The sequence below is a fragment of the Amphiura filiformis genome, chromosome 10, assembly GCF_039555335.1.
Source record: "Amphiura filiformis chromosome 10, Afil_fr2py, whole genome shotgun sequence".
Taxonomy (NCBI): Eukaryota; Metazoa; Echinodermata; class Ophiuroidea; order Amphilepidida; family Amphiuridae; genus Amphiura; species Amphiura filiformis.
This window is the reverse complement of record NC_092637.1, coordinates 51,436,609-51,452,010: the sequence shown is the minus strand read 5'-3', so window position 1 is coordinate 51,452,010 and position 15,402 is coordinate 51,436,609. Positions and strand designations below refer to the sequence as shown.

General features: G+C 37.7%; 1 protein-coding gene across 1 annotated transcript; it reads right to left on the bottom strand.

Annotated features, from left to right (window-relative positions):
* Positions 1-2,225: 2,225 nt before the first annotated feature.
* LOC140161959 (uncharacterized) lies at positions 2,226-3,284 on the bottom strand. The gene has a single exon (XM_072185253.1). The coding sequence runs from the start codon at positions 3,282-3,284 to the stop codon at positions 2,226-2,228; it is 1,059 nt and encodes a 352-aa protein (XP_072041354.1).
* Between the last annotated feature and the right edge of the window lie 12,118 nt (positions 3,285-15,402).

Genomic DNA, 15,402 nt, shown 5'->3' with positions numbered 1-15,402 from the left:
ATATCCAACAAGCTTAAACTATAAATTAGCTCCCGATAGAGGGCAGGGCTTGATAAGGGAAATTAAAATCAAAAACGGCGAAAGATCGCTGACAACCGCCGCTTAATAGGGATATCCAACTAGATTGCCCCGCAGGGCTACAAAGAACCACAAACCGCGAAATTTGGATATCCAACCAGATTGCCCGCAGGCTTATCAATTATAAAGAACAACAAACCGCGAAATATGGATATCCAACAAATTAAAATCACAAACCGCGAAAGATCGCCAACAACTGCCGCTCAATATTTATATCCAACTAGATAGCCCCGCAGGGCTATAAAGAACCACAAACCGCGAAATTTGGATATCCCGCAGGGCTACAAAGAATCACACACCACGAAATATGGATATCCAACAAGCTTAAACTGTAAATTAGCTCCCGATAGAGGGCAGGGCTTGATAAGGGAAATTAAAATCACAAACCGCGAAAGATCGCCGACAACCGCCGCTTAATAGGGATATCCAACTAGATTGCCCCGCAGGGCCACAAAGAACCACAAACCGCGAAATTTGTATATCCAACTAGATTGCCCGCAGGCCTATAGATTATAAAGAACCACAAACCGCGAAATATGGATATCCAACAAGCTTAAACTATAAATTAGCTCCCGATAGAGGGCAGGGCTTGATGAAAACCACAAACCACGAAAGATCGCCGACAACCGTCGCTTAATAGGAATATCCAACTAGGTTGCCCCGAAGGGCTACAAAGAACCACAAACCGCGAAAGTGGGATAGCCAAGTAGATTACCCCGCAGGGCTACAAAGAACCACAAACATTAAAACACGATTATCTTGCCCAGTCGGGGCATTTAGCCGCTTCCGTAGTATAGGCTTAAATATATGCGTATTTACCAGTTCCAACTTGAAGTAAATCGGACTTACTCTCTGTGTCTCTCTGGCATTGTCAACATTGGGTGTGTGTTGTTCATATTTACATTTTCTTTACATATTTACGTTGCCTTGAATAATTAAAGTATATTAAAATATATATTGATCATTGTGTACGCGTCAGTCACGTGTGACGAGCAAGTTTTAAAAATAAACGACTGATAAAGTTTTGTTTAATTATTTATTGTCATAAATTAAGAACAGCAACTTCAAACGTCTATTTTTCGTTTTATTCGTTTTGTGGAGCACTTTGTAACCTGATGACTTTCCAAGCTGGGAGCTGCTTGGCTACATTCATAAAAAGAAAAGAAATCTACCAAAAAAAACCCGTTGACAACGTAAAGAAATCAGCAAGTTTAAAAAAACTCACCTCGGCTCACTTTTTGAAACTTGGTCCCATTTTGAATACCAACAGCAAATCAGTGTTTTTATTTTATTTCAACAGAATACAGCGTTTCCAACAAGATTACAAGCCTACCACACTTCTGGAAATGTTTTAAATTGATATAAATATGATGAAGTTTAAATCAATACCTTTTACAAAATGGGACCAAGTTTCAAAAAGTGAGCCGAGGTGAGTTTTTTTAAACTTGCTGATTTCTTTACGTTGTCAACGTTTTTTTGGTAGATTAGACTTACGGTTACAGAGATATGACCATTATAGGGTAATTATTTTATTTTTGATAGACAAATCCAGAGAATAAAACTCACGTTTCTTAGCTTTCGATAGCAGGGTATGCCATCTGCATCACAGGTGCTTTCCAGGCTCACTCAGAACTGGTAGTCTCGTTCCTACGATGTGATGTATGCTTAATCAGTGAGTCATATACGTGGTCAAGAGAATACATTCCAATGTCCCTGTTCATGGTTTTGTCGCCCCCTCTGCGAATCCATATTGCTTCGCGGATCTTGCTGGTGTGTTGATTTGAGTCCTTGTCTATGATTTTCGCCCCCTCCCAGTTGATAACATGGTTTTCTTGAGAAATGTGGTCAGTAATGGCGGACTTGTTTTGTTCTGTCAATGATTCCTTTCTTTTTGCTCTGGTGTAATTTCTGTTGCTTCTTATCTTCTCGGCGTCCTTTTGATGTTCTTTCAGTCTTGTTGCAAACGCTCTACCTGTTTCGCCCACATACATTTTGTCGCATCCTTTGCAATCCACTCTGTATACCACTTCACAGGTCTCGTTGGGATCCCGCTTATCTTTTGGATGCACTAGAAGGCTCTTTAACGTGTTGTGGGGTTTCATGGCAGTAGCGATCCGGTGTTTCCAAAAAATGCGTTGAAGCTTTTCCTAAAGTCCTTCAATGTATGGAATGACGACCATTCCTTTAGATGGATCGTTGTCTGATTTTTTGGTTTTTGTGTCTTTCTTAGCTTTGTTTTTCATTTGTTGTTTGACCTTTTCAATTGTCCATTTTGGGTAGCCGCAGTTTGCAAGGGCTATTCTTATTCTTTCCTCCTCTTCCTTTTTGTCTTCGTCTTCAGTCACTATGTTCTGCATTCTATCTAAGAGTGTTCTTATAACGCCGAGTTTTTGGTGAAGAGGATGTTGTGAGGTAAAGTTCAAGTATTGGTCTGTGTGGGTCTTTTTACGGTAGACCAATAACTTGACTGTTCCATCTGGTTTTCGAACGATCAGGGTGTCAAGGAATGGTATCTTTCTATCGTCCTCCTCTTCATGGGTGAATTTTATGTTTCCGGTGGGGTCTATGGAATTGAGGTGTTCGGTTAGCTGCTCGGTTGTGCCCTTTTGGATGATTTCGAGGACATCATCGACATAACGCCGCCATAATTTTGGTTTGCAATCTAGTGGTGCGTTGACAATGGCCTGTTCTTCCAACCACTCCATATAAATGTTGGCGATTATGGCACTTACTGGGCTACCCATAGCTGTCCCGAAGCGTTGGCGATATATGTTGCCACGGAAAGAGAAGTATGTAGTTGTCACAGTAAACTCAAGTAATTCCATAACGTCTTCCACACTGAGATTTGTGCGTGATGGAAGAGAAATATCTTGTTCTAGTTTCGTCTTGATGACTTCCAACGCTTTCTCTACCGGAGTGTTAGTAAAAAGAGATACAACATCGTGTGAGTTGAACATGTCTCCTTCATCTATGTAAATGCCTGTTAGCTCTTCTGCGAGAGATTTTGAGTTGGTCACGTGGTGTTCAGTATTCCCTGCGATTGGTGCAAGGATCTCTGCTAAGGCTTTTGAAGTTTGATAACTTACACTGCCGATACAATCTACAATTGGTCTTATTTGGGTCACCCTGTTTGTGTATTTTTGTAGTGCAGTGTAAACGAGTGGTGTTCTCGCCTGTGGGATAAAGTAACCGGTACTGTCCTTCATCAATCTTCTTCTCAGATTTTAGCCTTTGTAAAATGCTGACAAGCTTCCTTTTGTAACTTGGGGTGGGGTCTTTTTTGAGCTTTTCGTAAGTTCTTTCATCGCTCAACATGGTTTCCACTTTGTTCTCGTACGTGTCTTTTGATTGCACAACAGTACATTTTCCTTTATCGGCCCCCATAATGAGAAGATCATTTGACTTCTGAAGCTCTTTGAGGGCAATTCTTTCATCTTTGGAAATGTTTGAAGTGGGTATTTTGGCTGACTTAAGTGTGCCTGCAACTTCCATACGAAGGTTTTGTGCTTCATCGGCAGGTAGTTTTGCACAGGCTGTCTCACATGCCACGATGAATTCATCATTGGGAATCCTATCGGCTGACACAGCAAAGCCTAAACCCCGTGATAACAATTTCTGTTGAGGATCGGTAAGCTCTTTTTCTGATATATTTCTTACCCATTTTTCTCGCCATTTCTTGAGTTGCGTGCCGCTTAGGTCAAGGTCCTTGTTGTTTTCTGCTGTGATTTTTTCTTCCTTTTTGGATTTGAGCTTGTTTAACTTGGAGATGTGACGTTCTTTCGTCTTCTTTGATTCGCGTTTTACTTTGTTTACAATGTGCCGCTCTACTTCACACTGTACTTCCGGGTCTGTAATTTGCAGTGTTTCTAGATCATTATACTTCGATTTTCTCTTCTTCCAACCATTTGACTTTGTTTCTTACTACTCGGATACGTTCTTTGACTAATTCCTTTTCCGCTTTGTTGATGATGTTTTTAGCTTTTGTTGTGTTGATTGGGCAGCGAATCCACAAACTTGACGGTGTAATGTTGTTGTCCTTACACCGGTGCGTGAATGTCAGATGTTGCCGATGACGCACTAGTTTTTGGTCTGTATTCTCAAGATCACGTATGAGTTTGACTGCTTTCTGGCCATGACGACTTCGTATAACACTGAAAAGTTTCATCTGTAGGATTGTTCGTAATAATTATTTTATTTTTGATAGACAAATCCAGAGAATAAAACTCACGTTTCTTAGCTTTCGATAGCAGGGTATGCCATCTTGATCACAGGTGCTTTCCAGGCTCACTGCATCTCCCGCGGGAACTGGTAGTCTCGTTCCTACGATGTGATGTATGCTTTTCAGCATTATAGTGTAATTCAGAACAATAAAAGACGAAGAAGGTTGAATACTAATATTTGCTATTATAAAATCAATATTGCCGACATCCGACTCATTTTGCTTGATCACATCACCCTTTGCCACCCTTATGTTGATACCCACTACATTTAAACTTGAACGGTATCACCAGAAGCAGTGCTTTTAAATTTTAATTACTAACCGCATCAGTGGTCGTGAGCTTTATATCTAGTCATTTAACTTCTAGTCATATATTAATAATTGATAATCTACGTGACATCATGACATTGCATTTAAATGAGCATATTAGAACGGACCCTTGTGTATAAAGGTCATGGGAGCAGGTTGTGGAAGTTCTGATTAATTGGTATGGAACAATTACTCCTTTGTGTGAATATGATAATTATTAGAAATAAATTAATGTTGATTTTTACCTCGGGACACCAATGACATGATTATAAAGAGAAATGTCAAGGGGTTAACAAACAATGTGAATATTTATAACCAACAATGCTATAAGCTACTTTGAGTAAGAGCTTAACAGTGGGATATGATTTGGATATTTATTTATTTTAAACGCTAATGAAACTGTTTGAAGCAAATATCTTGGTGTAGATTAGTCATCCAGTTAATAACATAAATTATAGGTAAAGTTAAAGCAATAATGTGTGATTTGCATAAAGAATATATTCTTGTTTAAATGTTTGTTTTCACTGATCACATTATCCCCTTTTAATTTCGAGCCAAACAAATGAGGTATAACGAAGAAAATTGCGATTCACTCCAACGCCTACAATGCGTGTACTACGCTCGCCGATCGTAACAGGTATACTGCACGGAGCATATCGCGCTCGACGTGTGTACATACAACATCCACGGTACCGGTACATGTTAGCAAGTACTCGATCGCTGAACTCTGAATAAAACCGGGTCGACGGTCGGTCCCGGTATTGAGCCAGAAGCCCTAATCTGTACGCCACAATACGATAAAAAGACATCAAGGTGACTGCTCCAAAAGAATATCGTTAGAAAAAATAAAATAATTGAACATGGAGTATCTTACGCTCTACAATTCCCTATATACATTTCCACGTGGAATTGTATGTTTCAAGAAGAGGCATACCATAGATATTAGATTCTACACTTTGTAGGAACGATCCTTCAGAAAACACATATATAGATCAAACTATTTAAAGTAATTAACCTCCAGTATTTAAAAATGAACAGCCATAATTGCTTATTAAGGGCTTCGAGATCTAAATAGTTGACACGTTAACTGCTTGTTTGTTATTTAGATAGTAAAAGTCAGGGTTCGCAGGTTTTTGCCGCAGGTGAAAAAAAACCCGCGGTTTTAACCACATGGCCAAAACAATATTTGCCAGTTTTTGCAAAATGTCATTATTATTGGAAATGTTTTAAAGGTTACTTGATGAAAGATGAAATTGATATCAAAAACGCTGGTCGTCACGTTCGAAAACATACGCCAACCATTACCTAAGAGCAACAGGTGTCACTGGATCACAACAAGTGGATACCACTCTGAACTAAGTGTCTTCCGATATTAGAGAAGAAATGAGCGCAGCAATAGCTTTCAATACCATTCATTCTCTTGCAAACCCAAGTAGTCATGCATATATTGAGCCGGTTCCGGGGGCTAGACTTATACATACAGCTGAAGCTATCAAACAGCAGCTGCAGCCAGCAAGTATCTATCTAGTAATAATCAGCCTGTAGTTGGCATGCATATTGATACCTGATGAATAACCCATGTGGGATCTTATCTGACAATTTAGAAGTATTGATAGATACCTAAGAGGATAGCAGTTTGCAGGACATTGACATCATGTATAAAAGCTGACATGAACACAAACATCCGGCAGACTTTGATTTTACACAGTTGCACGGTTAACTGTTACGATACCTATAAGCAATAATTGATTGAAGCTTCTTGTACATTATGTTGACGACTTGTTAAGAATGCTGAAGACTTGTGTTGAATTTCGGATTTAAAAGTGCCCAAAGTCTACTTGAATTATTTATTGTTGTCAGGCTATATAAAGGTTATGTTATATAGATTTGCTTGACGTCTGATGTGTGAATGAACATGATGAGACTAAGCTGGGCGACCTTGGCAGCACGGATGGTTCCATTGTCATGAAAGGTAAGTATAGGTTCCTTTTATTTATTGACTTCTTGGCCCCAAAATCTTGTGAAAACACAATATCAAATGACTAAAATCTATTGATGAGTTATATAAAACCAATATTATCAAAGTCAAACTTTTACAACCTTCAATTATTTGAATAAAAAAAAAAAAACCTAAGCTCATAACATAATAACAATTAGTGATATGATATTCCTATTGCCCTGTGGGAAATTAAGAGATGTCTTTTGTAATGCATCATCAATATTGAAAGCAATGTTGTGCTTATTGTGAACATGGTAACGAAAATTACTTATGTAGACCATAAGGAATCATGTCAGATCAAGTCATAAGAGTGTAGCCCTCCATATGATAAATTGCGTTTGGAATAAGGTGAATGGAACCTTGGATATCCTTAGGTAGGACCCGAAGAATTCCCATTTATTCTGCTTGTCCGGGGAACTGAGGGTAAGGATTGTTTTAAAACCTTAATAAATAAATTATAATTTCAATGTACAATCTTAAAAATAATTGTTCATCTGATTTTAATTTTTGGGCAATAACTCTGCAGTTTCGTCATCGATTTGGCACACATGTCAGCAAAATGATTTGCCATCATCACACGGCTATCTGATGGCATGTAAAATTGTAAAACTACGTCATTTTAAAGAACGATTGAACACTGATGGCGCTATTCATCTTAAATCTTTCTTCATCTTTTCAAGGTGTAAACACTGGTATAATTGCATTAAAACACCAGAAAAAGAGTAACAAATTGCAAGGAATGTTTCAAAAACCTTTTTATCATGAAATGTGAGGAATAACTTATAATATTTGGCTAAATAAAATAACAAATATATACTGCGCCAATAAAGTATCCTTACACTTCGAAAATATCACAATTTCCACACTGAACAATATTGGGGTAATTTGTTTTCTTAATAGACGCCCTATCTAATTCTGCACATTATGACACCACATTGAATCCACTGTGACTTCAAGAAGCAAAGTTACAAGCATTTGATTAGACGAAGGTCCAGTTTTAAAAGTGACAAACTGGCCTATTCAAAACTCCACAGACTAGATATCTGGTTTGAGAGTGGTGAATGGCTAATGTATGCGTTTGGCTTTAATTAAGATCAAAAGGACCAAAAGAAAACTTAAACAAAAGAACTGACAAATAAAATGAAAGTTATGAAAAGTACAGAGAAGCAAAAACTGAAATAAAAACTGCTTTAAATAACGATTCATTAAAGAAGCTGTGTTGTCTCTTTGTTTCGCTTGTTGGAACCTTGTTGCGCCTTGTATAGGCCAGTTTGTCACTTTTAAAACTGTACCTTCGTCTATTCAATTGCTTGTAACTTTACTTCTTGAGGTCACATTGGATTTAATGCGGTGCCATAATGTGCAGGATTATATAGTGCATCTATCAAAAAAACAAATTTACCCCAATATTGTTCAGTTTTGAAATTATGATTATTTTTCCAAGTGTAAGGATATTTTATTGGTGCAGTATATATGAATAGTGTCCTCAATTTGAACACAAATATACAGATTATTGAATAAAAATTACCACAACAAAGCAGGAAATCTATGTTACAATTGCTGTTACTTTAGGCAAAATCTCTCCAAATCAAGGACTTCAGACAAAGATTTCTTCTAGATCCCTTAGGTCAATGATCAAGCACATTTTTTCCAACTGTGTCACAGGCTAATTTTGTTTTTCTGATGATTAAAAAAGCAAGAAATACGTTTAAAAGCTATTTTAAAAGCTATATGTTCAGGTATCCTGGCTCTCTTTTGCCTTGTTTTTACCTTGAAAACTTATTTTCTTTTTTTTTATAAACCGGATTTGCTTAGTGACTCTGTACTCCCCAAACCTTTTTTGGGACTGAAAGCTGATAGAACCTGGCCAGGAAGAATTACGAAATATTTTCATGGACAAAGTATGCTGAAAACTTCGCAACTGAAATTTACTCGGAGGTTTTTGACATCTAAGACACTTACTCAGACGTTCACGATGAGCAGAGCTAAGGATAAACAACAACCACCGATTAAGGCGTGAATTTGCTAGAGACATGAAATAGTATAAATGCCGAAACTTCTTCTGGGATGGTAGATTTTCACAGAAAAGAGATGATAAATATTCTTTCTTGTCTTCTGAAGAGATGTGTGTATTTCCATTGACCTTCAGTACTAGTATTTTAGACTTTCTACCCTTCCGAGCCAGTCTACGTGCTGTCCATCACCAGCTCTTTGACCCTGTTTTCAGTTCAGTTGTCATCTTTTCCCACATCCGTATTTTATGGGAGGATATTTGTGATGTTAGAGCAAGCTGTCTCCGAGCCGCCTTTTGTCAAAAGCTCATTCCACAGGAGGGCAGCCAGGTCGTTTCTTAAGTTGTTTCACTCAGCCTTCATGTAAGTCAGTTTTGACAAGGAAGTGGTCTGAAGTACCCATGATGCACTCGGTCTTAGTTGATGTTTATAGATTTGGTGCATCGGCCATGACGAGGTGAAGACGATTTCCCACTTGGGGTTGGTTCATTGACAATTTGAGTCAGTCAATGAGAATTACACAGATTCAGTGCAATCCTGCCTTCTTCATCAGATGGAGCTCTACTGCCAAGCCATTCCCGATGATGATAGTTGAAATCACCAGCTAAGATGCAGATGTTGACCTTCGCTCTGGGTAGCAGGCGGTCTAGGTTTCTGTCATACCACGCAAGTGCTCCTTTTCTTTTCTTTTGAAGGCAGTACACCAAGAAAAATAGCACAGTTCCACTTTCGGATTGTATGGAGAACACCATCAGCTCGTGTAACTTTAGTTCTAAGTTGGTTTCTCTCACTATAGGAATGCCATTTTTGTAATACGTAAGACAACCTCCTCAACCACTGTCATCACCCCTGTCTCTACGCATGGAAGAATAGCCATTAATATTGATATGTGAGCTATCATGTGGCACAGAGGTGTCAAGTTTCGATTCAGTAATCAGGATTAGATCTGGCTTTGAAGAAGGTGGAGTGAGGTGAATCCTTGCCTGTAGCTGTCTAATGTTGGATCTTACACCTTCTAGCGACAAACTGTGTAGAAATATGGATGCCAGCCTTTAAAGGAGGTTGTAAAGAAGCACCCTACGGGAAACCAGCACAAGATATATAACACGATTAACACATCATCTCCACAAACTGTGCGGGCAAAGGTCATTATCTGCGTCTTCGACATTGCTCTGCAACAAAGTGACCCTTTCTAAGAATTAGCTCTGACAAACAATAGGAGCAAAGTTGTCTCGGTCCCAGCCCGTTTGCGTTCCTCAGTCACTAAACCATAGATGATCTATGACTAAACAACCCTTGAAAAGCTATTGCTGATTGGTTAATGAATAAATAAAACTGTTTTCAATTGGCTATAGGACGTGACTTGTGTAAGTGACACTAAACATCATAGGCCCTTAACTATTTTGTAGATACCACAAACGCAAAATGTACGCTAGCTTTAAGCTACTGAGGCGCCAATCCTCTGATATCGCCTTTTATATCAGCGACTCTCAGCGCGTACTCATCACGTACATTGTGTGGAATTATGTAACCGCATAGCTGTCCATCAACCGCTGCATGCGTTGAAGCCCAGCGCTGAGTGACAGCCAAAATTTAACTCAATTTTTCAGTGAGTTAATTTCAGCCAATCAGAAAAGACGTACTACGAGGTTGTCGTAGGACGGTTTGTTTAGTGACGAAGGAGTACAAATGGGCTGGGACCGAGACGGTTTGTTAGTGACGAAGGAGCACAAATCGGTTGGGACCAAGACTAGGGGCGAAGTTCTGTAGAGCGCATGGCATTCTGCTGCTTAACCTACACGGATGGATCTCATTCTCGAAATGTATAGGTTCCGTCACCAGTATATAGGCGAAATATGTTTGGAGCATTGCACAGAGGCCTGACGATCAGCAGCGTTTCCGAAGACGCCGAATACCATACAAATTACAAATATAGCTACATTGTAGTTGCCAAAAGTAGCTTTCTCGAATAGCACAGATGCCATTTTAAATAAAGTTTATATAGTCGCCTGAGCTATGGCCGATATTGATTACATCAAATATGGTGCTATTGTGTATCGCCATTGTGGTTTTTTTTTTACTGAAATTCCTACTTTTCACAAAAAACAGCGTACAATACTTTTTTCCTTTGTCATTTCAAATAAGAAATAGAATATATAATTTGAACTTCGTACGACGTGTGCGGGATCAATCAAAAGAATAAATATATGTATCTGGTAACTTTGTAAGTTACCAGAAAAGACTTTTTATATGTCATAAAAACTGAAAAACAAAACAAAACAAAAAAAAAATACTAAATTACAGCGTTCACAAAAAATGGAATCCTCTTTATTAATTCGTTTTGTAACTGGGATCTGCATAACATTTTCTCGGCATACCGTTACAATTTCCCATTTTTCAGATAAAAAAAAGATGTACGGAACACTTATGGCTTTGTATCCTCTTGATAAATAGAGACATTGGTCTTGGGTGACACTCAATTCCTAAAAGGTTGCGTTATTTTAATAAATTATGTGCATTATAACCCAATACTCTTCTCCTTGCAAAAACAACCTTCGTAGCGGTATCCATGTTATCTTAAGCTGTGGAAAACAAATTAGCAGCACCAAGGTTTAAATAATCAAATCATTTTTTCGCTTACGCGTCGAAGTATCAAGTTAACGTTAAGCAGGGTGCCTTCTTTCGTACTCAATGATAGCGGTAACAGTCGATTAAAATTCATCCTTAACTGCACTGAAATAAATATCGCAAAAAATTAGTGTTACTTTTAAACACATATAATATGTTTAGATAATCAACATATCCACCAAGTGCTAGCACTGGATACAGCTTAGTCAAGAAGAAACAACCGGCCAGTAAGGTTGCGAAATGTCACTACTAATTGAGTGGCCCAGTATAAAAACGGCCCATGGCACATTTTTCGTCATTTGGCGAAATCGGCACTGTAAATGTACGAATGTACAATAAAATATAATAAGAAATTTGATGCTTAAAAGATTAAATTGACAACATTCCCGAGTTATGTTATGTTTGTATGGATGACCTGTGTTGAACTTTGACATTTTCAACAGCGCCCTCTATTTTTCAAAAATGTGCCATGGGCCGTTTTTGTACTGGGTCACTCAATTGTGGGGTACCTGGATTTGCTATGGGCACTCTAGTAATAACTCTTTTATGACAATTTGCTACCATTTTTGTCAAAATCGGAGCAAGTTGAAATTTTTAGCCATGTACAACCAAAATGTGTCATTTTAACACCAAAATGAGGTTTTTGCAGACTATACATTTTTGAAATCCTTGTGATTAGACCAAATAATTTGGTGTATCTGTCGACAAGATTGTAGCATTTTCACATTTTTACCCCTGTGTGACCTTTCGTGACCTCTAGAGGGCACTAGGGGTCAAATCTGAAATAGCTTTACATCTTAAAATAAACTTTGGACCATGTTCTTCATGTGTGGACATTCTCATGCTTCGATCACAAAGTACACAATGGTTGAGCTAAGCTGCTGTACTACTAATGTAAGGTCATTGGTTCCCGTTCTGATTAATTGTTATGGAACAATTATTCCTTTGTTCTGCTTTAAGTGTGAATATGAGATCAGGAATTAAATTAAATTATATTAATTTTCACCACAGAACATGATTATTAGAGGGGTCTATCACACCTCACAAAAATTTGAATATTTATACCCAACAATTCCTCATTTCAAGTATTTATTTTTGGTTTGTGTTTGGGTCACATGGTTTCCTATTATCCTGCCTAAGCTCTTAACTGACATGATTATCGATAACGTTGTTTCTACCCTTTGTTAGAAACTTAAAATTTGCAGCAAGGAGATTCGGTTTTCATTTCAGTTTGTTATATAATCATGTGAAGAAGATATCACTTGATGTGAAGTTACCTGATCTAAGTATACAAAAGAAATGTTTAAATTTCGCAATGCAATATTCACGCGCAGAGACTTTGGACAAAGTATCCAATATTTAAGGACGTAGGATAAAAAAACCGGGAAAGTAGCGCGGTGATAGGTTGCAAAGCCATTCATTCTCCTGGAAACCCAAGTAGCCATGCATATATTGAGCCTATAAGTCGGGTCCTGAGGCTTACACGTACAGCTGAAGCTATTACACAGCCTGTAGGTGGCATGCATATTGTAGGCTAATGAAAAAAACATGGGTGATCTTGTCTGACAACTTAGAAGGACCGCATTTGCAGGACATTGACATCATGTACAAAGCTGATAGCACAAACATCAACAACCGTCAGACTTTATCCACAGTTGCTTGGTTAAATATCACAATGCCTGTAAGCAATAATTGATTGAAGTTTCTTGTACATTATGTTGACGACTTGTTTTGGTGTTTTGGATGTCGAAGACTTGTGTGTGGATCTCGGATTTAAAACTGCTCAAAGTCTTCTTATTATTATCAATTAGTTACTGTTGTTTATATGTATAAACGTTATGTTGCATGGATTTACTTGAATGATGAAACTAAAAGCTATGCGACCTTGGAAGCGTTCCAATTGTTATGAGAAGTAAATACCTAACTTTTTCTTTCATTTATTGATTGGTATCTTTTTGGCCCCAAAATCTTGTACAAACACAATATCCAAAAATCAATGAGTATATTGACGAATATTACCTGCCTTTATTCGTGTAATGGTAAATATATACCAGGCTTCATTGAAAGATAACATTAGTGCTAACATTTGCAGCTTAATTTAATATTTGTTTATACTTTGTTCATTTACCTGATGTTTGGTGCAACATGGAACGTTATTTTATGTCTCTTTGTTATTCATAATCATATCAAGTAACATTTGTATATACGTATTGTAAATTTATATTGTATTCATGCTGTTGTGTTGACTTATTCTGTAATTATACAGGGTATTCAATACGACGTCACTCATGACAGAGTAATCCTTATTTAAATACAATTATGTCCTCCATATGGTAACACGTGGCAATTCGCATGATAATACAATAAAACAGATGATAGGTATGAATGATTGTGGAATCGATCTAGAGACCTGTCACTCTGTTATCTTAATCTATGTCCTCCAACATGGCTACCATTACAATTGTTATACCATTACGGTTGGTTTATTGTATAAACTATATTAAATGAGTGCCACAATTGTGTACGTTCTTGTAGCATCCATATTTCACACACCATTCTGACTTATTTGCATTTTATGTTTACTCTGCATTAATATTCTTTACTTGTACCAATGTGTGTGGTGGTTAAATCAAACTGAACTGATCTGTACTGAAGATGGATTGTTCCATTTCACTTCCGGCTCGTAAAATCAAACAATCTAGCTTTCATTTCAAGCTCATTATATTTTTACAATTACAATCATGAGCAATTAATATTGTATTTCAATGCTCCCAGTGCAAAGGGGGCCAAGATTGACTAAATTTTGACGTCGTCATGGGCGTCATTGGTTTAAAACGTTAACATGAAACTTGACAAATAATTCCAAATTGTATTGATATCATAGAGCAGGCAGTCAATTACACGCGACAAATGATATACGAGGCTGACAAAATTACAAGACTGTCAGATTATTTGTCTTTCCATGATAAATCAAATTAGTTTGCGCTTTGTAGGATGTTTCGTTATACCTTGATAACACATCACGCTGCCATAGCTGTCGCCACCATTATGTTTATGATGATGTTGTTCTTGACTGGACTGTCAAAGTACCAATTGTTTCTGACCACTTCCATGTATATTGTACCATAAATCGTGTAAAACCCGATCTTCCTAAGATCACACGTTCCATGCGTAATTTCCGTAATTTTGATCAACCTTCTTTTGGTACTGAACTCAAAGAAAAATTATCCTGTGTTGAGTGTGATGATATTAATGATATGGTGACATGTTATACTGATATATGTAATTGTTTGCTTGATAAATATGCACCTGTTACCACCAAGAGTGTATCTGTTCGCTGCCGTCTACCTTGGTATAATGATGAGATCAAGGAAGCTCGTAGAAAACGCAGGAAATTTGAACGTAAATGGCGTAAATCTCATCTTGATCATGATCATTTGGTTATCTTGACCAGGCCCATCTTGTCAATGATATGATCATCAGGGCTAAGACTGATTTCTTCAGAGCCAAGATATCGGATGCGAATAGTAAGGACTTATTTAGCACTGTAAACAATCTGCTTAACAGATCTGTGAAGTCTCTGCCAATGCATGATTCAGCTAGTGAGCTAAGTAACAAATTTTCAAGTTTTTTCAAAACTAAGATTGATAAAATTATGGTTGAACTTAATGAAAATGTTTGTAATGACGAAGCAATTTTCAGTGAAGATCATGAAACGACTGATGTGTTAAATTTTTTCTCTCTTGCTACGGTTGACGAAGTTGAACAGGTCATGGGTAAACTTTCCAACAAGACGTGTTTGCTCGACCCCCTCCCTACTTGGATTTTGAAACAAAACATATCCACTGTTTCACCAATGATAACTATGATTGTCAATGCTTCCCTGCAAGAGGGTATTTTTCCTAATGCTTTCAAAAAGCAATTGTTAGACCTGTTCTGAAAAAAACCCACTCTTGATGCAAATGTTTTGAAAAATTATAGGCCAATCTCAAATATTCAGTTTCTTGCCAAACTTATTGAATCCATTGTGGCTACCAGACTTAAGGACCATTTGTATGATCATAGTTTATCTGAGAGTTTTCAAAGTGCTTACCGAAAAGGACACAGCACTGAAACTGCGTTGTTGAAAGTTAAAGGTGACATCTTGAGTATGCTCG